At 36.0% G+C, this 27,549-nt stretch overlaps 1 protein-coding gene across 2 annotated transcripts; it reads right to left on the bottom strand.

Moving 5' to 3' along the window:
- Positions 1-436: 436 nt before the first annotated feature.
- LOC132603418 (replication protein A 32 kDa subunit A-like) lies at positions 437-6,794 on the bottom strand. Of its 2 annotated transcripts, none has more exons than XM_060316468.1 (10): positions 6,491-6,794; positions 6,256-6,366; positions 5,316-5,413; positions 4,513-4,554; positions 4,357-4,434; positions 2,807-2,885; positions 2,611-2,700; positions 2,438-2,517; positions 910-978; positions 437-797 (listed from the first exon to the last, which is right to left on the bottom strand). In XM_060316468.1, the coding sequence occupies exons 1-10, from the start codon at positions 6,578-6,580 to the stop codon at positions 716-718; spliced, it is 819 nt and encodes a 272-aa protein (XP_060172451.1). In that variant the 5' UTR covers positions 6,581-6,794; the 3' UTR covers positions 437-715. The 2 variants fall into 2 exon arrangements, with proteins under 2 accessions (XP_060172451.1, XP_060172452.1); XM_060316469.1 differs by having other exon boundaries at positions 2,611-2,694; positions 6,491-6,791.
- Between the last annotated feature and the right edge of the window lie 20,755 nt (positions 6,795-27,549).

Here is a 27,549-nt window from a genome sequence, read left to right as displayed (position 1 = left end):
GAAGCCATTGTCATCAAGGAAGCAAGCTTCTCACGTGAAATGGAACTGTCTTATCACTGACTTGATTCTAATTAGCCATCTGTTGTTTACTTGATTGTAGAAGTCTTTTTACGATAACATTTACCATCACATTGTTTGCACCAAACCAAATATCCTTAAGCCTCACAAATTGAAGCACTCTCATCACTTAACCATGATTAAGCGATAAAAACTTTACAAAAGATGCAATGTGTTGCATTTATTGTTTTTGGTGCAAACGTCAAATGGTGGTTAAAATTTCTGAGCTACTTGGGTTAACCATTTTGGCTTTGTAAAAGAGGTTTCTGAGGATGTAGGTCAGTTGACCAATGCTCTCAATATAAGAGACATTTGACCAATGAATGAAAGAAGAAAACATTGAGCTCCCAAAGTGACTCCAACAGAGTTGCTACACAACTTGGTCTGCCAAAAAGTGGATTTAATTTTAAAGACGAAAGACCTGCTTATCTCTATCCATAGATAATTCTTTACATCAAAACAGGAGTGGCAAACAGATCCACGACTCTTGACAAAACAAAAAGAAAATATTGGTCACAGGCCTAGCTTCGTCCATAAATAGACTCCAATTCAGAGCTAGACTGCAATGAAAGAAATCAGTTCCTAAAACTTGATATATTTGACGAGGTCAAGCTTACTATGATCTTTCCTCTGAGTCCCTGAGCATGTAAGCAAAGCTTTAAGCACTTGTCGACTTGTAGTGACATTCATCGATGGTAGAGTAAACCAGCCCTTCCGATTCAAGAGATGTTATTGCTTCCCTATCAAGATTCAAAAATGGTTAAGGTTATAAAGTAGGTACTTGTTACATGCAATGAAAATGAGGAACAAAATTGTCCTTTATCTTTTTGTTTGATAGATAAAGAGATTTACATGATTTTCTCCAGAGGAACTTTAAGTTGTTGAGCAATTTCATTCCGGTGTATCCCTTTCTCCTGCGCACTGAACATGGAAAGATTGTCAGTTTTTGCAATCTAGAGTAAGGGAACATGATCAACTCAAACAAAGATGAATGCAGCATCTTCAAAAGGCCCCTATTACAAAATTACAGCATGGTAGCAAGAAGCAGTTGAGGGCAACATGTTGCAAAACTGCTCGGCAGACAACTATATGTTCCATAAAAGGCAAAACTGGTACAAGCTGGTTATGTTTAACTCTAGGAAATGATATCGATCTTGATTTCCAAATAAAGCAGTGAAATCTTCCTCCTTTTGCTAGTTTAAGGGCAGAACTATTGTCATTCCCTCCACTAATCAATACCACCTACTCCTACAAATAGAGAGCATTGTTTTTATTTTTTGTACCATATCGCAACACAATTTCCGCCATCCTTGAATATTAATGCTACAAATATATATGACCAATCACGCACTGAAAATTATTCCAATAATGGTTTCTGTCATAGAACATTTTCCAGATGATAATTTGGGGAAAACATTATGTGTAACCAAATATACTTCTCTTTTTTAAGTGAATATTTGGTTCAAAGGAGTGGCAACTAATGTCAAATCAAATGCCTTCAGCACGTTAAGTCGGTTATTTCAAGAGTTCAAATATATGTGCCACACGTATGCCAGCAGTTTCGAATCTGCTTACCTCTTTTTTATTTCAAAACTATAACTTTTTCCAGAATCAATGATCCGACCAAGATATGCTTATCCCAGAAAGTTCACCAGAATAGTCTCAGAGCATTTTTTCTTCATTGCAAAATGAATACAGATAAATGATGTTTTCAGTGTCTGCTCAAGAGGATTTGGGCTGTTGTGTGTATATATGTGTCTGTGTATACATGTGTGTGTATATATGTAAGTATGTATGAGTGAATGAATGACAAGTGCAATTTTGTAGAAAAGTTACTCAAACTCAGGCAAACCCTATATTCTTGCGGCTACCAAACTTACTTGGAATGCTTAAAAGGCAATTAGATACTGTCTAACCCTCAGAAACAAGTGTGACCCAAGGATAATGTTACTCTCTTTTCTTCAATTTGAAGTTCCTTGTCTTTTTTTGGAAAGCGAATCTTGTTCAAACTTAGATTTTGACAATTCTTTTGTATGCTTTTGAAGAACAAAATGAGAAAAATAACAAAATACATACAGCTAAAATCGCGAAGAAGCATGGATTTCAAACACTGAATAAATCTTCATTTTAAGAGAATCTTAACTTAAAGATGAACAAGGCATCATTTGAGTTGAGATGGAGAGAGAACCAAAACCAAAACCAACTATATCCTCAAATTGGATAGTCAAGTTAATTTGAACTCTAGAAAACTAGTCTGTCATTGGGAAAGCATACCACCATGATCCATAACATTTGCGCTTTAAAAATAGTTTATCAACTAAAGAGAACCCATGTAAAGCATGAATCAGTATTATGATTAACAGCATATTAGACAGCTTACAGTGATGACGGCTGTTCCAAATAATCGATCACAATTTTTTCTATGCCCTTGAGGCCATCAATGTTCAATTGTCCAGAGAACTGAAAAAAGTAATGGATAAAGCAGATGATCAAACAAAATCGTCGGAGCGTGATGAATAGTAGAATGGCAATCTGCAATCATCATTTACTTACTTGACTGGAATTGTATCCACCTGAAGGGGTACTAACCGCTGCAGGCGCATCAGTTTGGCCAGGAGTGGAGACAGAAAGACCGCTCTGTATCTCATATGTAGAGAAGTGTAAGAAGTTATTCAACATGTGGGGTTATAGAGAAATAAAAGGATGCTGTATATCAGACTGTCAGTTGCTTTTAGAACTAGAATTATACCTGTGGCTTCCTATTGCAGTGATGGACATAGATACATTCAAGGAAGTGGGTAGCAACCTCATTGTAATCAGTTATAGGTCTGAAATATCATCAAAGACCAAAATAGAGGGTTTATTGATAAGCTCATAAAAGAATCACTATATAAAATGACGTGATTCTTTTTTGGCTCTGGTGCCAGGATAAACCTTTTGCTGAGGACTAGAAAAGAAGAGATTTGGGGCAAATTTTAATCACTTACAATCATATTTTGGGGGAAAATAAAAGCTAAAATAACCACTTCGTTTTGCATTTGTAGCACATGCAGCATAAACAAAACCCGTGGAGATAAAATCTTGTGTTAGAAAAGTCAGAAGTTACTAGGGTGCCATCTAACTAAAACTAAGGTCCATAATGGATAGACAATATAAGATCCCAAAATTACAAGTAATCCAAATTTAGATAAGGCTGATTTGTGGACTTATGAAACATGCAGCAGAGTTCAACCACAAACCACCCAATGATACTCTCACCTAAAGACATCCTAAAAATGATCAAGAAAGGGAAAAAAAAGAAATCCACACATAGGAATTGAAAGTTAGATCAATAGATTTGGAAATCAATATTCGAAAAACTCATACCATCTGGAAAGACACTCGGAGGAAGTTGTTGACAGAAACAAAGAGTACACAAGTCCAAAGAGAATTGTTTATATAAATAAACACTAAGCTGTCCTGATTCAATTCCATATCATGTCCCAAGCGTCCAATGTTTAATTGGTTGTCTTCTAGCATTCTACCTTCTCTAGGCAAAAAAAAAAGTTGGGAACACAAACTTTAACACAGTGCACAACAACAGGAGGTGGCCTAATTGATAAATTATGGGTCAGTCTTGAAATGCTTAACAAAACTACCTAGAAAGCAGATGTAACATACTTGAAATCAGAGGGAGAGCTACGTAGGCTCCAGGGGTTTCCAAACCCCATCGGCAAAAAATTACAGTGTATTTACAAGGTTAAAATTCTTAGTGTATTTACTTCTTCATATTTTTAAACCCCTTAGGTGAAAATCCTGGCTCCGCCACTGCTTGAAATGACTAATCATACCAAAATTTGATAAACAGCATAAAGTTCAACTGACTAAACACCATAAAACATACACTGCAAATCTCTATGATACTCAATAAACACCTCACACTTGAAGGACTGCGCTAAGGTTGTAACCAAAGAGAACACAAATAACTGAACAAAGGGAGATCATCCTTGCCATCAAAACTAACAAGTGAAAGAGGGTTAGCACAAGATTATGAATTAGCTTTTCCCCGACTCATTGGACAAAAATTAAGGGTGTGAATGTCCCAGCAAAAAGGCAGTTTCATTCGTTGAAGACATTATGAGGTCATAGCCTTGACCATCTCTTGATAAGAAAAAGGCGTTATCCTTTAGAAACTAATGAAGAGCTACAGCACAATTGCAATAACACATGAGAAAAATTTGGCCATAGACTAGTTAAGATCGTACAAGCAAAGAGCATTTATTAAAATAGAACAAGTATTAAAGTATACACTTTACATACCTGATAGCAAAGACCACTAGCTGTGTTTTACCCTGAAAACCTTTCAAGTGTCCATGGACCCGGACATACATTCCATTCCTGATTAAAACAATGTGTTAGAAGGTAAAGAGCAAACATATCATTGGCTCCCAAATGATTAATAGAGACGTGACTTACGATACTTCCTCCACTTCCTTGGTATCCACAGCATCATTCACCCTGTAAAACGGATAGAAAGACACAACTTTAGTGTATAGAGTGCCTTAAACCAACTTAAGGAACTTTCAGGGTTCTCTAGAAATGTTAATTAGGCAGACTGCCTTAACCAACTTAAAACAGAAAGAGATTAAACCTAGAGCCATCAAGGTAGATGATGCCAAGCTTCAAGATAGTGCATTAAGCTCCCAAATTTCGTTAAGTTTGGTTAACCTTATTGTGTTTCAATTAGAAAAAAGACAACAATATATATTTATCTTCATTTTCACGTACTCCTAAGGAGGATTTTATTTTTTTGAGAAGGCACCTTCATTTATATTTACTGAAAGCAGTAGTAGGGGTAAAACCACACAAACCAACTGACAGGAAAATGACTAGTAACACAGTACACATCCATGTACCACAATCTCAAATGCTTCAATTGTTTAGGAATTACAAGAAATCTAAGTGCTCTTGCAGCAATTGATCCCCTTAGGATGAGCATCACGTGCCCCCTTAACAGCTGTAGACCCAACGTGTACTATTATCCATCTTTATATAACGGTTATGAATATAATAGTCAACTTGAGTAACAACAACATACCCAGTGTAATCCCACAAGGGGGGTCTAGGGAGGGTAGGATTTACGGAAACCTTACACCTACCTTTGTGGGTAGAGAGGCTGTTTCTGATAGACCCTCGGCACAACGACAACAGTCAACTTGAGTATAAATATCTATTGAGAAAATGTAATGTCAAGAAAAAGAATAGGCAAGAAAATTTACCATCTAGTGCATTCAATGCGACCAGTGCCATCATCAATCGCAAACGACACATCTGTCACTCTCTCAGATTTCTTAAATGCCATCCCGACCAATCTCACCTAAACCAAAAATTGGGTAAAGTTTCTTGCAAATTCACATACAAACCCAAAAATATCTTTTTTCTAGTGGAAGGAATAAATTTACATATTTACACATCGCGAAAATGGCACCTTAGTACACAGCACTACTGAAACACTAGCTTAACCATTAGATCTAGAGTTCATTGGCAAATCAAAACCTTGACCCACAAAAACAAACCAACTCCAAAATTAAGTGAGTTTTCATAATTGAACATAAAACCAAATAAAATCCTGCCCACACAAAATTATTAGACCACAAAAGTTTCACAGAATAACTAAATTTCGTCAAAGGTACTGAATAACCAAACAAAAAATCAAGTAATCCAAAACATTACCCCATCCCCATTTTATATGACACTATTACTGTATGAATTGTCAAACTTTTTTTTTTCCTCTGATTACAATTTTACAAATACTTGCTGAATTATTGGAATCACAAACAGTTGAGATTTAAAACGTCTTCCTGTTTGGCCATAGATTTTGAAGTTGAAAATTGAAATTTGAGTTTTAAAGTTGTGATTTTTGAAACTTGAAGTTGTGTTTGGACATACATTTTACTTGGAAAAAAAATTGAAGTTTCATGAGTGGGAGTGAAATTTCTCCCAAAAACTGCTTGAAAACATTTTGAAGATAAATTTTCAAAATCTGATCCAAAATCTATGGCCAAACACTAGCGTAGTTTCCATAAATTTCAACTTAAAATGTGACATAAATTTCTCCCGTGATTCCTTTGAGAACGAACGGAAAAAAAAAAGAAAAAAAGAGAGAGACAAATTGTTAAGTTGATAGGGAAAAAGAATAATAAAAGAATTACTACTTACATTGTTGACATCGACACCATCAACAACAAAGTTAGATTTCTCATCACTTGATTGAACTGCTTCGCTTATCTGTTTCACTGTTAGCGGAAGCAGAGGTGGGTTATCCCGACTCTGCAAAATCAACAAACAAAATACAATGAATTAAAAACAATACATGTTTATAGTTGATAGCTTTGTATGCAAAATATAATGAATATAAAAAATAAAAAATGCGATTTTGAAGTAGAGATGACACCTTAGCGGAAGTGCGAGAAGGATCGGAGCCGCCCTGAGAAGGCATAAAACCTCCACCAGAAAATGAGTCCAATTGACTGCTTCCAAACATCTTTCTTTGATCGCACTAAAGGGATACAGTATTGATTAAATTGGGTGTTTTCACTGAAAGTTCATAGAGCGGTAGTTTCACATTCTATATGTAACCCTATCAAAATGTTGACCAAGTTCCCGCCGTTTTCAGTTATTTTTCCCGCCAATAAACCTAAGGGTGCAGCCGTGCAGGGCTACGGAAAATTGATGAACCCATGGACCAATACACATAAAAAGTGTTGGGGTATTCGCACAAATGGTCTTATTCGGGGTCTTTAATTTTTGTTCCTCAAATTGATGGTCTTTAATTTTTGTTTTGACACTTTAATCGACCAAAAATATCTGAGATTCTGGGTTTGAACCCCAGCAGATATACAAAAAAAATCGCAAGGCAGAATTTCATAACAAATTAAGTTTATTCGTGCAAGAGTTAGGCCTTCTGTAGAATCTCAGTAGAGTAAAAAGAAAAAATTTCATAAGGCCAATTATGACTTAAGGCATAATTTCTATATAGAAGTTATACCTTAGGCATAGTTTCTGTATAGAAATTATGTCGTAAGGCATAACTTTTGTCTTAGGCATAACTTAGAACTACAGAAGTTATGTCTTATAAGGCTTAACTTGGAACAACACATAACTAAGCTAGGCCTTATAAGTTAGGCCTAACTTTCGCGAAACCTTATCTTGTGAATTTTTTTTTTTTATTGAGCCGGGTTCGAACCAGAACCTCAAGATATTTTCGATCACTTTTTTAGGCAAATGACAAAACTTAAAGACCGGCAATTTGAGGGGCAAAAGTTAAAGATCAACGTGTTTGAAGGGCAATCCGCCCAAAAAAAAAAAATGAAAGTGTTTACTACACTACTCCATTCATACTAATTAATGTGGCACCATTTGACTAGGCCCGGAGTTTAAAAAGAAAAGGAAGACTTTTAAAATTTGTGTGTCAAGAAAAGCCTTAGATATTTGCGTGGTTGTAAGTACGATCGACCTTGCTAAACTTATATTTTTTCCGACTTAGGACTATAATAATCAATTTTGAATTATATCTAATAAAATGTCTATTAACTGCCGAAGTTCATAAGGCGGATTGAGTAATTTCTTGCTCCTCTTTCCTATTTTCTATTTTGATCACATAGGATGAGAGATTACAATTACAGGAGATTTTAGGAATTGCAAATGAAAAAAAAAAACTGATTTGTCAAGAATCAATTTAAAGTGGGGACTGAAAATTTAAATCCAGTATAAAGAATTTGTTACAGGTTGTGCGTCCACCAAATAATGTATGAGGGACTTGGTTGTGTACCGGTTTCCTTATGCAATGCAGTAAGTAAAGAAGGCACTGCTTTTACCATGAAAAACTCCTTGCTCAAGGGATTAAAAACCACGACCTACCCCAGTAGGACTTCAACTCCACTACACGAGCAACTTCAGATTACAACCTATCGTAAGCTAGGAACTAACTCCCATAATTCCTCAACCCTTACAATGGTGGCAACCTAGGAACTAACTCCGGTAGTCCCTCAACCCTTGCAATACACCGATTGCAAATACCTCCACTTGACTAACTCTAGCCAAGGAAACTAAGGTTGACTACCTCTAGCCAAACCCAACTAATACACCTAAGCTAACTTTAGCTAAGGGTACCACTTAATAGATTGAAAGGCAAACTACCTAACAACTACTAAGAATTTGAAATACCTACAATAACTTCCTTTTTGGGAAGAGTAGGTTTACAATTTTAGCACAACAGAATAAAGACTTACAACAACATAAATAACTTAGACTAAATCTGTATCTGGATCGGGTTCTTCAGTTTTGCAAGTGACTTGTTCTTGTGATCACCTGAAATCTTGTGACAGCAGCTTTTGCCCAAGTTAGATTAGGTTTTTCGAGTGATACACAATATGTTGTATATATAGTGGGAAGCATGTGGGATGGATAGAGACCACTCATTCAATATTTGACCTAAAGCAAGGGCCAGCTCAACTGCTGTACTTGTGTGCAGTGAGTAGCTCGGCTTTACAGCTGTCTCAACTTACCGTGCAAGGCGCACAGAGCAGATCACAGACCAAGTCTTTATCTGGTTCTGAATCAGTTTGACAATTATCTGAACACGAATGCACTTAAGCTTATCAGAATTATATAAACTTCAAATATATTCTTGGTTTTCTAAACAATGATCCAAATATTCCTCTTATTTTAGTCCGTGTAGTGTTGGGCTTCCAGGCCCAAAGTCCTTTTTTCAGAAAAAGTATCCAAATAAGAAGTTCAAGTGATCTGGATTTAGTGTTGGGCTTCGAGGCCCAAATGTCTTCTCGCTCTCGGTCCTCAATCCTTTGGCCCAAATAATCTCCAAGTGAAGAAGCAGTCCATTTTTATCCAAAGTAAAATCAAAACCTTAATTTTGACAAAAACCAGTGTTTTCTCAATGTTTTCAGAACGTCTTCATATGAAAAATAATTCCAACATTTAAACAATATTAGGCTACTTCTTGAATTTTATTTTTTCTATAAGCAGTCCAATTTAATCAGTGGGCTTAAGGCCCAAAACAGTCCAATTACTTCAAGATGTTAATTTTTTACAAAAAAGGGGTGGAAGGCCCAAATCCCTTTGCCGCTTAAATCAACTTTAAAATCATTTTTTTGCCATTATTTAAACATCAGTCCAGTTTTAAACTCAGCTAAAATTGGATTAGGTTCCATTTCATGCAAAGATTTAAGTTATTCGAACTTTGAAAAGATGTTTAGGCGACTTTCCTAAAACTCTAAGTGTTATCCTAAGTTCTAACATCCATAGGGGTTCCAATATACAAGTGTTGTTTACAACAATATATACAAGCAAGATGTATGTAATGCAAAGTAGGAGTGAAGTAAAGTAAATTTCAACTGATGGGCCTACCCAAGCCCATCAGTATCATTTTCACCGATGACTGGGCCTTCAACATATTAGCTTCCATTTCTCCCCATGGGACTCGATAAAAAAAAGGGTAGTTGGGCCTCTGGCCCAACAGGTTTCATGGAAGGATGCAACCCAAACAAGGTTGTTTCATGCAACAAAGAAGAAAGGGAAATATGGATTAGAAAGCATCTAAAACTGAGACTTAATGAAAAAACTTGATGTAATAAATACATATAAGTCATGTAATTCTAAAAATACACTATATTTGATGAAATAGAAACTCGGCTAAACATACACACCCACATAGACTGAAAACAACAAAGAAGCAGGCCCAAAATGCAAATAACTGTAGGCTTATAAGTTTAAAGCCCACATAAATTGAAGCAGCACAGAAAAAGGCCCAAAATCGAAATAAAGAAAAATCAGGCTAATAGGATCATTTTCTTGAACAAAAGAGGCAATGCCACACAAATAAATATACACAACTATCAGCCAATATACCATTAATATACACACCCATGGAGATACTAAAGCAACCCAAAAAGGAAAGCTTTCACCCTCTTGTTCCTGATGCCGCACAAGATCCAAGGGGTTTCCCGAAACCCCAGGCATGGCAGACACTAGGGAAGGCTCAAGCTTAATCCCTAAGTGCTATTTTGCCTCTCAATTTAGGTGTTAAGCTCATAGTATATAGGAGAGGAGGTGTATATCTAATGGTGACAACAAGCAGCCCCTAACAAGCTATCTATGTATATATCTAACAAATTTGGCTATATTAACATTGACATCAAGTTTGAATAATTTTGTTACACAGCCAAGACAAGGTAAAAGATAATACATAGTCACACAAACAAAAAATCAGTATACACAGTCTATACATAGTATCAATACTTGATCAACTTTCAGGAAGACATTTTCCAGGTAAGCACACACAAAAGAAGCTTAACAGTCATGCAAAGACACAAGTACTATACATCATCAACCAATTTTTAAAGAGAAAGACAAAGGTAAAGATATACACTTATATATTGGGTATACCACTTTATATACACTGGAGTGTATAGGAAGCTAAATATGCCTTCTATGTCAAATGTATATCTCATAGGTTCAGAAAATGCAAAATTAGAGTGGGCAAGAAATGAGTGCAAGAGGACTAAGATGTTTAACTCATACTTCAGGCAAATGCAGGAATAAAAAACAGAAGAAACACACACCACATCTAAATATGGGTTTTTGTCATCAAATAAAACAGAGTAGTCCCTACAGATCCTCTATTTCATTTGCTTGGTTCAAACATACTCTCATACCAAATTTGGAGTCAAGCAGTCACATTAATGAAAAAGAGGATGAAGAGAAATAGTTTTCATACTAATCAGATATAGATAGACCTAGCAAAGACAACAGGTCATGCACTTTGTTTTTTCAGTAAGTTGGCAGAACATAATAATCCCATCTTTCATACAAGTTCAAACAGACTTCATGTTAAGTGGGGTACTCATTTGGCCTGCTGAGTAGGGATAAACAAATTTCATCCATCAACAGGATCAAGCAACACATTTAGTAAGTTTATCCCAACATGGCATTTCAAACATTCAGTGCACAAATTTGATTGAATACTAATGCTGGTTTTGAGATGCAGCAGGTCAAACTCAGGTTTCTCTTTGACACATTTTAAAGTTATGACACTAGACCAACAATAGAATCAAGCAACATAAACCTTATAATTTGGCATAAGATGATTCAGGAAACATACAGAGGTTTTGGGCATTACTCAGTTAAGCCATAAATTCATTTTAATCTCAAAAGATTCAGTTCAGGTCCAATAAACATGAAGTTCATTTCTTTTTACCCCCAAATGCATTTCAAAGACAGAGTTTGATTCAAAACAAAACATAACATAGATGAGACAGTCCAATGCATCAGAGTATGAGTCATAAATGGTTAAGTTTAAGCATGAACAAGTATGAGAACTTGCTTGTAGTCAATCACTAATACAAGTTGGTTCAAAATCAAGGAGGTGGTTTGGTACATCAGTCTTGTTACTAACAAAGGGACTTAAGAACCAATTCAATATGCATTTAGATTAGGAAGTCAAGTCCAACATTCTAAATGAACAACCATCACAAACAATCAACACTGCCCTTAGACACATATCAGTCATGTTTGGCATGACTTTGTCCATCTAAACCAAACACAGCTTCACCAAACAATCACAACAGTAGGCCACACAGAGTCAACTCAGAGAATAGGCAAGGACATGATGATTCTTAGTACACAGATTTTGGAGGCATATAGTCATATTATTAGTTTAACCTTAGACAATTAATCCACAAAGATTTCAGCTATGCATAAGCAGAAAATCCCAGCATTTTAGGTGAAGAAAATGATTTAAAACAGGCTAGTATTTGATCAGTAGTATTATTCTCCTTTGTCCTACTATTAGGATACTTCTAGAATTGTACATGAACCATACAAGATTCTGACTGGACTACACAATACATTTAAAAAGGCAATGAACAAGGGTCAAAACATGTAAACAGGTCTAACTACTAAGTATTAACTAAGGCAGATGCACATTACTCATCTAATATAGCTGCCACATAAACACACTTAAAACACATTAAGCTAGTACACAAAAACACACTTAATGAAGGTATATCTTAATTGAGGTATATTAAACCAAACAAGATGTGACCAACATTCCGGAGTTGGAAATCAAACAAAAATAGTCAACAAGACAACTTAAGCATGATGTGTGTCAATATACTTGGTAACCTTCTAAATCATATTGGAACATAGCAATAGACAAACATCATTATTAGTAAATTCTAGGTCCATGGTCTAACCTAGATGCTAACAAACAATCATGCCTTCATAATAGGGCTTAACCAAACTAAAATAACACTTATAAAGAACAACCTTGGCAAAAACAGGTTAAACTAAACCCTGTTTAACATGACAGATGCATAAGACTAAACCAAATTGGTATACAGGCCCAAATGGACTGAACTAAACCAATCCACAAGGATGAGTTTCTACCATTAAACAACATTAAGACATATGACATTTTTATTTAACTAACACATAACCAAATGCATGCTAAATTAATCTAACACATGAAGCTTCACTTAATTAAGATAGATTAAATTAGATTTAATAAGAACTAAACAAATATTTGGATTGAGATTAACAGACGAAAGCATACTATATGAACTAACTTAACCAGCATAGAAAAAACATTTCCTACCAGATTCAAACTAAATTAACACGTAAAAGCATATGACCCAGATAACTAAATAACTTAAATAACTAAGAGTTTTCAGAAAAAATAAAGAGAGGGAAGATTACCTCTTCTTGGAGCAGCCTTGAGTCAAGATTTGGACTTGGAGATCTTCTCCTCCCAAATTAAGTCAACCACGAACCCAAAGAGAACAAAAAAGACCCAAAATTTTAAAACTAACTAACTCAGAAAAGTTAAAGGTCTCAAAATGTTCGAAACCCTAGGTTTTTCGAGTTTTTTGTGTATGCAAGTGAAAATTTTCAGATTGCCTCCTTAAACTCCTCTTTTCTTCTAAATTTGGCGTTCTATTTATAGGACCCCCTAAATCATAAAACCCTAATTCTCAAACAATGTGGGACAAGCAAACGTTTCTTCTCCACATTGTTTCAATGGCCCAGATTTTAGCAAATTGAAATATATACGGCTAATGTCTACTAAAAAATACTCAGAGTAACAAATTTGAACTCAATCAGAGAGGTCTTCAACGAACCAATTCGAAATCGGCATTTGAAACACATGCAAACAAAACCCATTAAGATTTGCAGAGCTTTGAGACCGTTGTAATAAAAAAGTAGAGTAAAAATACAAATTTATACCTCATTTGGCTTGTTTTTGAATGAAACAGGAAGAAGCATTAAATGCTTTTCCTCAAAAAGACCATACCACGACTGTGCCATGCCTGTGGTACTCTGAAAGCTTGCCAAAAATGGCGAACCATGTTGGAGAGAGGAAGCCGCTTCAAGGTGGTGTTAGGGTTTAAAAACCCTCCATATGAGAAACATAAACAACCCCTTCTAGGGGTTCGTTTGGCTGAGCCTTGCCCCTTATATTTTTTAAGCTGTTGGGTCGGGTCAATCCTTAATGGATTGGACTCGGCCACTAAGAAAAAAAGAAACGGGCAACCCACTTATAGGCATATGTGTACATGAGATATATATATATATATATATATATGTATGTATGTATACGTATATTCATGTGTATATCCATGTATGCATATATATTGGGAGGAGCTTTATTTTAAACGAAAAGTCGTATTTAAAGGAATGTCCACTAATTGAACATTTTGCAATTAAGACCACTTTTAAATTAATTTGCTAATTAATTCCCTACTTTGCAAATATGGCCCTAATTAAAATAAACCATAAATTTGGCCATTTAAGTTAAAGTGAAAATTAGATTATTCAATTGATTATTTCAATTGTAATCCTATTTTAACCATAATGACCTATTTGTGCAAAAATTTAAATTAAGTGGTAAAATTGAATGTTTATTTTAAATACCCAATTTCCTTGAATTAAAAGAACTGAAATACTTACTAAATTGATTTAATTTTTCTGGAAAATACCAACATTGTTCTAATAATATGTAAATTAATTTCCAAATGACTGATAATATTTATAGAGATTATTTCACCAAGTGAGAATGGTAAAGTATTATCTAAATAATTTTATAAAATCATTTTGGCTTCTGAAAAAAAAATACATTTTTCACTCCGTTCAATATTCAAGGACTTTGATTAAAATAAATTATGGGAGGTCAAAAATTAGGTGTCAACAGCTGAGACGTGATTTATTGTTATATCCCGTATGTTTGCATACTCGGAAAATTCGAAATAAATTTGATTTGTAAGCAATAAGGCTATATTTGATTTTTATTCAATATATATGTCTTGTGTATGAAAAATATTGACGCGAAAATATCGAGGGAGGCTAAGGGCAAAATTGAAATTTCGGAAATTAGTTTCGTGAATTATAAAATGTGGCTCATAAGCAATTGGGCTCAAAAAAAATTAGAAGGAGAGGCCCAAGAGCATAGGGTGGCCGGCCATAAGATGAATGGCCCAAGCCCATTTAAAATTAATTCATTTGACCAATTTATAAAAGATGACTAAGTCTTCAACCCATAGAAAATTCAAGAAACTTGAAGAACAAAAAGACCACCCCAATTTCGGCCAAAGAAGGAGAAAAAGGAAGATCATAAATCTTGTCTAAAAAAATTATTTCTTCATGTATTTCCACTAATTTGAAGGCCCTCTTCAACATGGTATGATTGTTGGAAGGAGAGAATCACTCTTTGGAATAAAATCCCAACCTTAGTTAAGGGGAGAAGTTGTGAAGAAAGGTAAGATTTCATCTCCTTTTTTATGTTATGAAGGTTTGTTTATGTTGTAATATGTGGAAATGAGTAGAAATTATAGAAATATGGAAGTTTGCAAAGTGGGTATGCATATGAATATGTGGCCGTGTGTGTGTGTTAATGTATAGACAATGTGAGTTGAATTTCATGTTGTAATCTAGTTGTGGTTATGGTGGAATTTGTATTGGAAATGAAAGTTGAATGAAATTGGTTGAAGTTGGAAATATAGGGTATGGCCGTGTGGTATGTGGAAGTTGAAATGGAAATGAATTAATTTTGTTTAATATGTTAGTTGTGTCGTTGTGATCATTATAATGCAAATGATGGTTAAATGGTTTAAGTTGGTATAGAAATGGAATGTAGAAGGATAGGTCATCTTAGTATAATTTTATGATATTATGGAAATGAAGTTGTTAAGGTGCAAGTTGGGATGGTTGTTGATGAAAATTAGAAGATGGAAACATGTTGTGAATAAGTATGTTAAGATTAGAAGTTTTGAATGAATTATGGCTTTGGTGGAAAGTTGTATATTTTGTATATCTTGTGAATATATTGTGGAAATGATATGAAATGTTTCCGAATTATATTGTAATGATCTTGATTAGTAATGAATATGATCATGTTGGTATTGATTTGAAAATGCGAAGTCGGAATGAAAGTTATTGCATTATGTTGGAAAGAAGTTTAGTTGTGACATATTGTAATTTATTGTGGTTGTTGTTGTTGTTGGTGTTGTTGTTGGGTTGTTGTTGAATTATTTTGGCCGAGTTGAATTCTTGGGGTGTCGTATTTATAGGGGAGGTGCTGCCGAAATTTCGGTAGACAAGTACTAATTCAAGATTGGATGCCAAAAGCCTTATAGTAACATTTGGTAAATGTGACCATTTGTAGGTTTCAGATGAAACGAGGTTTGAGGTTTGGCGAGCGTAAAAAGGCAAGAAAGGTATGTAAAGCTCCACCTTTCCTTCTCTTGGCATGTCTTAGATGTATTAGGTTTGAATTTGGACCTCGGGGACTACTCTACTCTTCGGAATCCGCGACTAAATTTGCTCCTTTTTCCATTCAGTGGAATTGAACTAATTATGTTGCAATTGGCTAGGAAAATTTTCGAAATACCTAGAACTTGTGTAAACAAAATCCGATTACCTTAAAACCCTCATAAGCGACTCCATAAAGTTTCTTACACATAATTTGTGTTGGCCACCTCGGTTGGCCCACTATTTCCGATTCCACCCTTATTGCAATTTGTAACTTGACTTCAAGCGATTTTAAAAGGAAACATCTTGACTACTAATGATACTTATTCTAAATACTTTATTGAGTCTCTGTAAAAGTATGAAATTTTGTGTTGCAGTCAGTTTCCCACTATTCCCGCGTTGCCTCTTGTTGTACGGTTGCCTTATTTTCGAACAATATAAAATGAAACGTTTCAACTATCTTTCTAACTACTAGAGGAAAATTGTTTTAATGATTCCCTTGAGCCTTGTAAACTATTTTGGAATATGAAAACGACCCAAGAAGGATTATTTTCCTGTAACTCATTATGATATCCGACATACGCTTACCATGATCCTGTCCGACTACATCATTACGATTTGACACGCGTTATGCCCTTTTTGATATAAGTACTTCGATATAAGCATTCTGACATAAGTATGCGGATACGAGTATTTTGTTTGAGTAATTTGTTACGAATGTTCTGATAGTACGTCTGATTATTAGGATGAGTCTTATAATATATTTTGATATGCAAAAATAATTCCAGAGGTTTTGTTTCGACACAATCTATCGTGCTATCCAAAAGGTATACGTACATTATAACTACCGTTCGATTCCTTCGAATTGATCTGTCGTATGGATTTGCTTTGAAATGTCCATAACTTTCACATACTAACTCCGATACGAGTAATTTGACATAAGTATTCTGATATGAGTATTTCGACACAAGTATTTTGACATAAATGTTCTGATATAAGCATTCTGTTTAAATAACCTACTATGAACATTCTGATGGCACGTTCGATCATTCTATCGAGTCTCGATTTATGTGCATTTAGTTACTCACTATTCTGCTCGTGCATGTGCTATGATCCCTTTCACCGGATCCCGGGCCGGTATGTATCGTGTGGATGGGTCGCCGAGTCCCTTGTCAGGGGCCGGGTTCCATACATGAATTCCGAAGTATGATGTGTCCGGTTCCGGGGTACTGTGGTATATGTCCGTCCCCTGTTACCGTGTATATGATACGAAGTATGATGTGTCCGGTTCCCCGGCGTGTGATATGTCCTCGGGGTTACCGTGGTTATGATATGATGTGTTATGTGACGGAGATGTTCGGAGATATGAAATCTTCTGAGATATGATATGTGGTGACGCCAAAGGCAGGAGTGGCGACCACGTTCCTGTGCCCTATGCATGACTCTGATATGTTGGTAAGCTAATCACTTCCTATATCTCCTCTGACCTATGATGCCGGTATACAAGATCCGTGTCTGAAAAATAAACATTTTAACATTCTGGGTCTGTACTTCTTCTGACACGTGACTCCAGCTTATATGACCCGATATTTCGGGCCCGCATTATCTGACATCCGAAATCTGTATACACGATTTGTGATCTGGAAATAGCGCCTTGGAAATTTTGGATTATATATTTATTTCTGTACTATTGCCCCAGTTATGGTTTTATTTTCTGTACTCCATGCTTTACATACTCGGTACACATTCCGTACTGACCCCCTTTCTTCGGGGGCTGCGTTTTCATGCCGCGCAGGTACAGACGACAGGTTTGCTGATCCGCCCGCTTAGGATCTTATTCTGCTATTTTGGAGCGCTCTTTTATCCAGAGCCTATATTTTGGTACAGTCTTCTGCTATTGTATATATGTATATTATTCAGGGGTACGACGGGGCCCTGTCCCGTCTTATGATTCTGTTATGTTCTGTAGAGGTCTGTAGACATGCATGTGGGTTCTGTATATGTTTTGGATTGTTACGATCTGTGATGGCCTTATCGGCTTCCACGTGCCATATCTGTTCATCTGCGATATCTAGCAGCGCCAATTGATTTTTATATTTAAATATTCTGCTTGTATGCTGATTTGGGTTATTGGGTACGTTTAGGTGTCCAGCACGGGCACTAGTCACGGCCTACGGGGTTGGGTCGTGATATTTATACGAGCCCAAGGAGCTGAGATATAATATGTGGAAGACTGTGATCCGAGGGTGCTACCGGAGCGGTCCATGATCCGATGATTTTCCGGAGCGGTGGTATATGGACCTCGCGAGTCCCCTATGGGTCACGATTCGTTCATATTCAAACGTGTGTATACCGGGTGATGGAAAGGCCTTGCATTGCATGGCATTACATGCATTTGCACTTTATATCATAGCATTCATCCTATCTCAGTTGTTGTTATAGTGGGTTGAGTAAGTTGATTGTCTATTGTGCCTTGATTGCAGTTTGGATTGCCTTTTTCGGCTTTGGATGATTGACGGATTAGGGACTTGGGTGCTTATTTGATTTCTTGATAACCCAAGGACTTAGTTGCTTAATTGATTACCTAATGTGCTTATGGATTAGAAGCTTCACATAGGCTTAAACAGAGATTATTACAACTTGATATATTATTATTATTATTGTGAACTAATGGTGGTTAAGTGAGGAAGTAGTAATCGTAGGCCATCCCTCGTCTCCGTTTTCGTTAGGGTAGGTCGATGATGCTGCAGAGTACAAGTTGTTCCCCATACTCACGCTACACTTGCTGCACTCTTTTCGTGTGTAGATTCTATTGCCGGTATGAGTGGATTTCGAGATGCTGCTAACCATTGTGAGGGTTATTTGGACGATTCGGGGTGAGCCATCAGTTGATCCATGGCACCGGATCTTCTTTAGTTATCTTTATTTCGGACAACTTATTTACTTTCCGGATTTACGCCTAGACTTGTACTTCATTTAGTCGTTCGTGTACTAGTGACACCAGATTCGGGGATGGTTGTACTTCTACTTTCGTATTTTATGAAAATAAGGATTACTAATACTTGAATGATTTCGTTTCCACTTTAATTCCACATTTAAATTGTTCTAGTGGGTTGTGGATGGCTCACTAACTTAGTGGGAGTTATTGCCTTCACGGCTTATGAAATTGGGTCATGACATCTTCAAAAAAGTACTTTTGGAGAAAAATAGTTCGTGTTTGGCCAATTAATTTAAAAAAGACTTTTGAGCCGCAATTATTGGCCAAGTTTTTAAAATGTGCTTCTAAGTGTATTTTTCTCAAAAGTGCTTTTCAAAAAAGTACTTTTGGGCAAAAACTATTTTTTTTAGCTTCTGAAAAATTATTACTGCTACTCTCCAGAAGCACTTATTTTCTACCAAAAGCTTGGCCAACCACCCTTTTTTAAAATAAGCACTTATTGAAGAAAAAAAAATACTTTTGGGGAAAAAATAAGCTTAGCCAAACAGGCTATTAATATTCTTTTCTTAATGTGGCATTACTCCTAATATGTGAAAATTTTATTTTGAGACAACGATTTTTTTTTTTTTTGGTTTGATTTTTTTTTGGTTTCCCTCTTCATTGATCGGAATATTTTCTGGCAAGATCACCGAGACGAAGAAGACAACTATCTCGATTTCTCTTTATATTTCTCTCTTCTAAATCTATATCAAGAATATCCTTATCGAAGAAGACATTTGACAGGGTTCAGCAGAATATATAGGCCACATTAATTTAGGATTCTTGACCCAACTCGTACCCGCCCCATTCTCTTTTTACTCAGATCTGTTTCAAAATTGTTTTTCTTGTGGATGCGTTCGAAGTACTCTATACTTGAAGGGGAAGGAGGTTAGAAATTTACTCAGTTCCAAACAGAGGAAGCTTGTGAAAGAGTAAAGGAATACATCGATTTGCTTTCACATTGTATGTATAATCCTCATTGTATGAATTCAAACTTGATCCGGTTTTTTCTATTGTACCGGCAGCTGATGGTGATGAGAGGAAACAGAGGAGGAAGAAAGTATCTTAGGAAGCTTTGAAGAAGCTATCGTCGGTAATGGCGATAGAGAAAACGGCGGTGGCTATGGTGGTGAGTGAAGGGAAGGATAAGGGGATGGGATAAAAATAGAGGGTGGTGGTAGAGGGGTTTGATTGTAGTAGCAGTAGAAGGGGATGTATGAAGAAGCACGACAGGGTTATGATAGGAAACGACAAGTGGTTCACCGACAACGACGAAGGTAGATAGAGATGAAACCAGTGAAGAGAAGCAAAATAAAGAAAAAGCAATAGAATAAGGAAAAATAATGAAAGAAGGCAAAAGAATGAGCATAAAAATGAAAAAGTTTTTTCTTCAATGAAATATACAAATGGCGGGCGCGTATATATCACCACATAACATAAATTTGGGTGTGAACTTTTAAGGGGGTATATTCCAATTTAAAATATTCCAAGGGGTAATAGGACTCCCATGTAGCATAAGTGTGTAGTTGGTAATCCGCTAATAGGTTTGGGGGCTTTTGGCCGTGCTCTCTTAAAGGTTTTTGTAGTTATTAAAATTTTCAACAATAAGGTGGCAGTAACACTAATCAACAAAAATACTTTTTCTTCTCACAAGCATTTTGCAAATTGGACGGCAGTTTCTTCCAATCGCACTACCTTGTGTGATGACATTAGTATACGATGATACATGATATAGTAATTGTACGTGTGTGTTTTTTTTTTCTCTTTTGGCATTTTTTGTGTTACATAAAAGCAACATGTTATATATAGTGTAGTAATATTTTATTATGGATTATTATATGACTAATAAGAGTTTTCTTCCTTATGGTCCCGTGAAAGTTTCTATTTTGAAATTTTATCATATGTACGAGAGAATGAGCTCAACTGCATCCAATAAGAAACAAGTATATGCAGCGGCAGATTTAGGATTTTTGCTGAGGGGTTCGAAAAAAAAAATTCAATACCTGAGATTTGAATTTGGAACCTCAATGTTAATTTTGAACACCCTAAACCATTGAATCAACCTCCACTCTTGTGTTCATGGTATTCAAAATCGATATATACACATAAAATATAAAAATACCTTATATATACAGTGTCATTTTTTGCTAAGAGTGTTCGGGTGAACATTCTCCCTTGGCCCTAGATCTGCCCCTGAGTATATGATCATATGATCAGGAAGAACTCAAAAATAGTGGGAGGTTAATGAGTCATTCAATATTTACTTTCTTCGTAAAACTCATGTTTTAAATTTCTCTTATAGTTGTATACAATCACAAAGTGGTAATAATTTTTAAGATTCGTTGGTGAGTCCAACTGCACTTTGACCTATTCATTGGTTGAAGGTAAGACAGTCAGTTTAAGTCTCAACACACCTTAAGGATAAGACATCGGGTTAAAATCTCGGTACACTATGATGATAAGATGTTGAGTTTGAGTCCCTTTGCATTATGGAATAACACGCTATATGGGTAAGGCGTTGGGTTTTGAGTCCCGATGCACCATATTGATGAAATAACGATGTCTTAGGCACAATAATGTGCTTTTGATGAAAGCCATGAATCTAGTCCCATTGAATCTGCTCAATTCCCTAATGTAAATGTTGTTGCACTGCATAATAAGTCTAAAGAAGACAAGTGGTTGAATGTATGAATGTGTCATGAAGAGACAAAAGTCATTGTGGTATTGTTAAAGGAAGAACATTATGGTTTCTCAAAATGGTGCTTTGAAAGTGAAGGTAATTTTGCCATCAATATGGTATGAAGGCCATCAGACACGCGGTTGTCGTGCGACCTAATTTAATAAGATTTATAAATCCCTCATCAAAAGAAAGGAACACAAAGTGGAGGTGGACTTGACCTTTCAAAGTGATGTTGAGGTGGATCATTTATATATGATAAATGTTAAGGCATGATAAAAGGGCAGCCCGGTGCACTAAGCTCCTACTATGCGAGGGGTCCGGGGATGATAATGAGCTTATAATGAAAATTTATGAGGCTCGTATGAATGATTATAGTCCATTCCTTGTAGAGAATGTGACTTGTGATAAGTATTGTAAATGCTCGACCATTCTTGAAAGTGAATGTGCCAAGATGTGATAAAAATTATAAATAATGATGTGCTCATGTAAAGTTGGATAAAAATACCACAACTCACCTTTACGAGATGTTCGAGAGAAATAAAAAATATATTTTAACATAAACGGTCATTGATCATGTACTTTTAGTATGTCACAAATATTGTAGCATGTCTTATCATGAACTATCGAAGGGTAAAAGCAAGAATAATCCTTGCCTATAATGGTTTTGGTCATGACCAGAATAAATATTATTGTGTCTTCGCACGAATTGGTCATTGATCGCATACCTATGGTACATCAAAAATACTTTGCCAGATCTTATAAAATATTATTAAAGGCAAAAGTAAAGAAAAAAAAAACAGGTCTTGCCTATAATGATTTTGACCATGACAATAAATAATATGGTTTTCTCCTGGAAGAGACATTCACCATATGGATGGTGTGGTAACATATTTGGTAGTACAAATTGATTGAGAGCTCCAAAAGAGATTATTACCACCCGGAGGAAGAAAATTATTCATAATATTGGTATTGTAATAAGTCTCTAAATGGTATTGTAATAAGTCTCTACAAAAAATTATTACGTTTCAAAGGAACTGGCCACAGATATATTATATTGAGATTATAAACTATGGAAAGATTTAATTGCTTCATATTACTACAATCAAAGAAGGTTATAAATATTTATGTGAAAGATTAATCGTCTTTTCCTCCTATTTGAACTGCACAAATATAAGCATGATGATGGAATCACATGAGACAGTAAACTAGAAGTTTACTGAAATAAATATCAGTTGGCATGACAGTTTTGCCATCCTGGTTCAAATGTGATATGAAAATAATTGAGAATTCACGTGGTTATATATTGAAGAAATAAATTCTTCACGAATTATCTTGTACTGCTTGGTCTCATGACAAATTAATGCACCAACTAAGGTTGGGATTGATTCCCTTGTTTTTGAAACAGATAAAAGGTGATATATATGTGTGCCCAGTCACATGCCATGTGGATCGGTTTACTATAATATCATTTTAATAAATGCCTCTATGTTATGGTCATATGTGCATTTGGTATCAACTTGCAATTTGGTTTTGCAAGTTTGTTTGCTCAATATTGTTAAATTAAGAGGACAGTTTCAAACTATGAAATTATGTTGATAATGTTGGTTTATAAGTTGGTTTAGTAGAAATTATATGCCTCTTATTGTAACTTAACATTTAGTTATGAGAACAAACCCCCCAAAAGAAATTTGATATGAGATATGTTTTTTAATATGTAGCGGCACTTATACACATCAAGCCAACAAGTTATAGTAAGTTTAGTTCTCATCTAGAATTTTGAAAAAAGGACAGCCTGGTCCACAAGCATTGTCACGACCCGACTAGGGGCCGTGACGGGTATCCGGGGCTAACCACCGAGCACCACTCGTTCTGCTACTCATCATACTCATTAAGCGTTCTTTTATCAAATTCATACTTAAATCGTAAGAAAATCATTTTTCATTTAGAAATATAATTACTTTTATATATAAACATAAGCCCTTCGGCTATCAAAATAATACAAACATATACAATAGTAACATTTTGAGACCATACTACCCACACCTGCGTATCTACGAGCCTCTACTAGAGTACTAGACATGGGGACGGGACGGGACCCCGTCATGCCTAAAATACACATATATACACAAAAGAATGATTAAAGGCACCTCCGAAACAATGGAGTGCTCTCAAATCAGCTACTAGCTCCTACGAGTCTGGATCAAGATCACCTCCCTGTCCACCTGTGGGCATGAACACAGCGTCCAAAGAAAACAGACGTCAGTACGAACATTGTACTGAGTATGAGAGGCATAAGTAACAATAATACGTCAATGAGATAAAGGAAGCATCAAATAAGGAGCAACTGTATCTGACTGTCAAATATAAAAGAAATAATGTGTGCTGGCTTACTTCATAATCATCATCATATCATGTGTGCATAAATGTATAAACTGCCCGTCCATATAGGTACGGTGTGATAATTAATAAGCTGCCCGTCCATATAGGTACGGTGTGATAATCAATAGGCTGCCCGTCCATATAGGTACGGTGTGATAATCAATAGCCTGCGTCTAGGCCTCCCGCGTTCGGGGTGTAAGCTGCCCACTGCAGTGGTGTGTCTGCCCGTGCCATATAGGCACGATGTAATATCATCAACATGTACTCATCATAATGCATGTATAACAACTCAAAGATAGCTATACTTTATTGATATGACATAAGGTCGTGAACCTCCGATTCCATTATGGACATTTATAAGTATTCTGCCTCACCTTGAAGGAAGTAGTAGATAAGGTGAGTGTATACAATAAACGACATCATTAACTTTATAGGAACATCATATCATGAACTCTAGAATCTTTAGACTCAAGCTCATCATCATCATTATTGGGCTCGTAACATATCTCTTATCTCATATAGCTATTCCTGAACATAGACTCTCAGTTTTCCGGGATATAGAGAATTCATGGAGAAGAAGGAAAAATCATGCCATCCGATTCATGCCATAGAAGGAAAGGACTAGCCTCACATACCTTTTACGTTTAACTAATCTATCCCTTGCTTGTTCTCCTTCGATGCCCGCGTTTCTAACTTCAAGAGAAGTCGCATGAACATTAGCTACTCGATTACTTAAACGTGCCTACTAAAGCTAAAGAAAATTGGGAAGCATTTCCTTTGTTTATACAACTTTTTCCATATTCTATATCAACTCCCAAACATTCATAACAATGTTCACAATATCGTAAACAGCAATCATCATTCGTCTATATTACCCACATTTCGTAATTTCACTCCAATTCCTCCATAATCATGGTCATAATTCATTATTGCATTCCCTCACATATAATAATTATTCCATGTTCTAAATGTCGTTCACAACATACTTACAATCACAACATACCAATATTCGTAATTCACCCCAAACTACTACTCAACAATAACACTATTCACACATTCATGACCCATTTTCTATATCTTTCTATAATTCAAGTGTCTTAAACTTCCAATACCTTAAAAAACATGGAATGATCTTAAAACTCACCTTAGATGATGGGAGAATAAGCCTTGAGTGGAACCTCTCTTCTTGCACCAAAACCCTAGCTCACTTCCCTTGAGATTTCTTGGTGTAGATGAACTTTGATAGGTTTCATACACTTCATTTTGTGGGTATGATGTAGTTGATCATGGTTTTCTCTTGAATTCTTGTAGTTGAAAAGTGGAGAGAATTCTAGAGTGTTCTAGAGAGAAGGGGAGTGAAATGGGAAATGAAATGAAATGAACTTGGGTCCCTTATTAATACACAAAAATCTGACCCGTCAAGGATAGACGGACCAACATATGGTCCGTATCTTTTATACGGTCCGTATGTATGGCCGTATGTTTGGTCCAGTGAACTTTTCCCCTCTTGGCTAAATATACGGCCTAACATACGGCCTGTATAATTTATACGACCAATATGTTGGGCCGTATAATGCCCAGCTGTCCCGATTTCGTTCTAGTCGACTCGTTTGATCTCCAATCCTTATGGAACCTTCTTAACACTTGTTTAACACTTCAATACCAATCTAAGGGATGTTATTACTCTTCTCCAAAGAATCATTACATCATCATTGACTCGTTACTCATAATTCTTTCCAATACACAACGTATGCCTTGCCTTCCTTGACAAATTTCTTCCCTCACCTCCAACGTCTTTAAAATTTCAATTAGGATCGTAAAATGCTTATCAAAACATCACATAAGTCATACTATTCGTCAGTCTATTCACTGTGCATGAATGGAAAATTTTCTGAGGTGTAACATTCTTCCCCTCTTGGGAACATTCGTCCTCGAATGTTAAACTATCCGGGAATTCTACGAAGATTTCGCCAGAGTTTCCCCTGTAATATGGCATTACCATATTGTCACAAAATCCCACAATAATATTTCCTCACAGGGCCACAACACAATAGCAATATAAATTGGCCACACGCGACCCATATACATAAAAAGAAATCATACATACCTCATAATCTTGATGTTTCGTCTCGAATGGCTTCCGGGGCTGAAACAAGTGCGGACACTTGGATTTCATATTTTCTTCCACTTCCTGAGTCATTCTTCTCGGTTGCTATTTTTCCATAAGTCCTTAACTGAGGCCACTTCTTTATTTCGAAGTCTCTGTACTGGCCTATCTAATATGGCAACGGGTACCTCTTCATAGATCAACTTTTCTGTCACTTGAACATCATTTACTGGCATGATCCTAGTAGGATTTCTAACATATTTATGAAGCATCGAGACATGGATGGTAGATCTAATTCATAAGCCACCTTGCCTATTTTGCATACAATCTCATAAGGCCTAATGTATCAGGGACTAAGCTTCCCCTTCATTCAGTGATCTTATTGCATTCGTAAGTTGTCACACCCCAGGGCTACCGTAGGAAGCGTATAGCATGTACTTATGTCATATTCCAAGTAATTGTCCTATTTGCCCCTAACGATAATCCCAACTCAACATTGCAACTCAATTTACCATATGTTTTCCTTCAACTGACTCGGAGCATCATGACTACATTATCCTTGTTTTACCTCTTACTCCTCTTTTAGGTACCCACTTGGTTTCATTGGCGACGCATAAATATCTGCAAGTTACATAATCGTTCTTGCGTGATTCGTGTACATACACATCTATACATATACATGTATCCATATCCGTATCCGTATTCATAATCGTACTCATTTACATATTGTATCCATGGTCATATTCCTATACATATCATTTACATAGCATGCCCGACCACGAAAGCTCGGTGTTTCGCGTACCCGACCATGACTAGTGTTATAGCCCGTATTTTGTACGTTCGGACAATCCAAGATAATTGCGAGAAGTTAAGGGAAAGACCATTTTCCAAAAATTATTTTAATGTGCAAGTTGTTTATAAATATTATTTATGAACATTTTTAGTATGGAAATATTGCGAAAGGCTAAGGGTAAAAAGGGAAATTCACAAAAGAGTTCATGGAAATATTGTGGAAGGCTAAGGGTAAATTTAAAATTTGGGAAAAATAATTTTTAATGAATTGCAAGACAAAAAAAAAATTAGCCTTGAATAAAAAGGGCCCATGTGGCCGTGCCCTATGGGGTGGGCTTTGGCATAATAAATGAGTTGTCCATGTGTATAAAAGAAGACCAAGTAGTCATATATTCATTTCATAACTTAGAATATTCAAGAAACATGGAGAGACAACTAATGGGGCCATTCGGCCATAGCTAGACCAAGAGGAACCTTGGAAAATCTTGATCATAAAAAATATTTCCTTCTAGCAATCTCAACAATTGGAAGGCCCTATTTAACATGGAGTGATTATTGAAGTAAGCAAAGCAATGGTTGTGCAAGTTGTGAACCTAGCCGAGCAAGAAGAGATAAGTGGAGAAAAGGTGTGTGTTCAATTCTCTTTTACTTGTATTATGGATGATTCATGTATGTTGAAGTGTGTAGAAAAGGATGAAATTCATAAAATATGTGTGTATAGGTGTTGGCCGAATGGAAGTGGTGTGGTATAGGAGT

Source organism: Lycium barbarum, chromosome 7 (genome assembly GCF_019175385.1).
Source record: "Lycium barbarum isolate Lr01 chromosome 7, ASM1917538v2, whole genome shotgun sequence".
Lineage (NCBI taxonomy): Eukaryota > Viridiplantae > Streptophyta > Magnoliopsida > Solanales > Solanaceae > Lycium > Lycium barbarum.
This window is presented reverse-complemented; position numbering and strand designations above follow the sequence as displayed.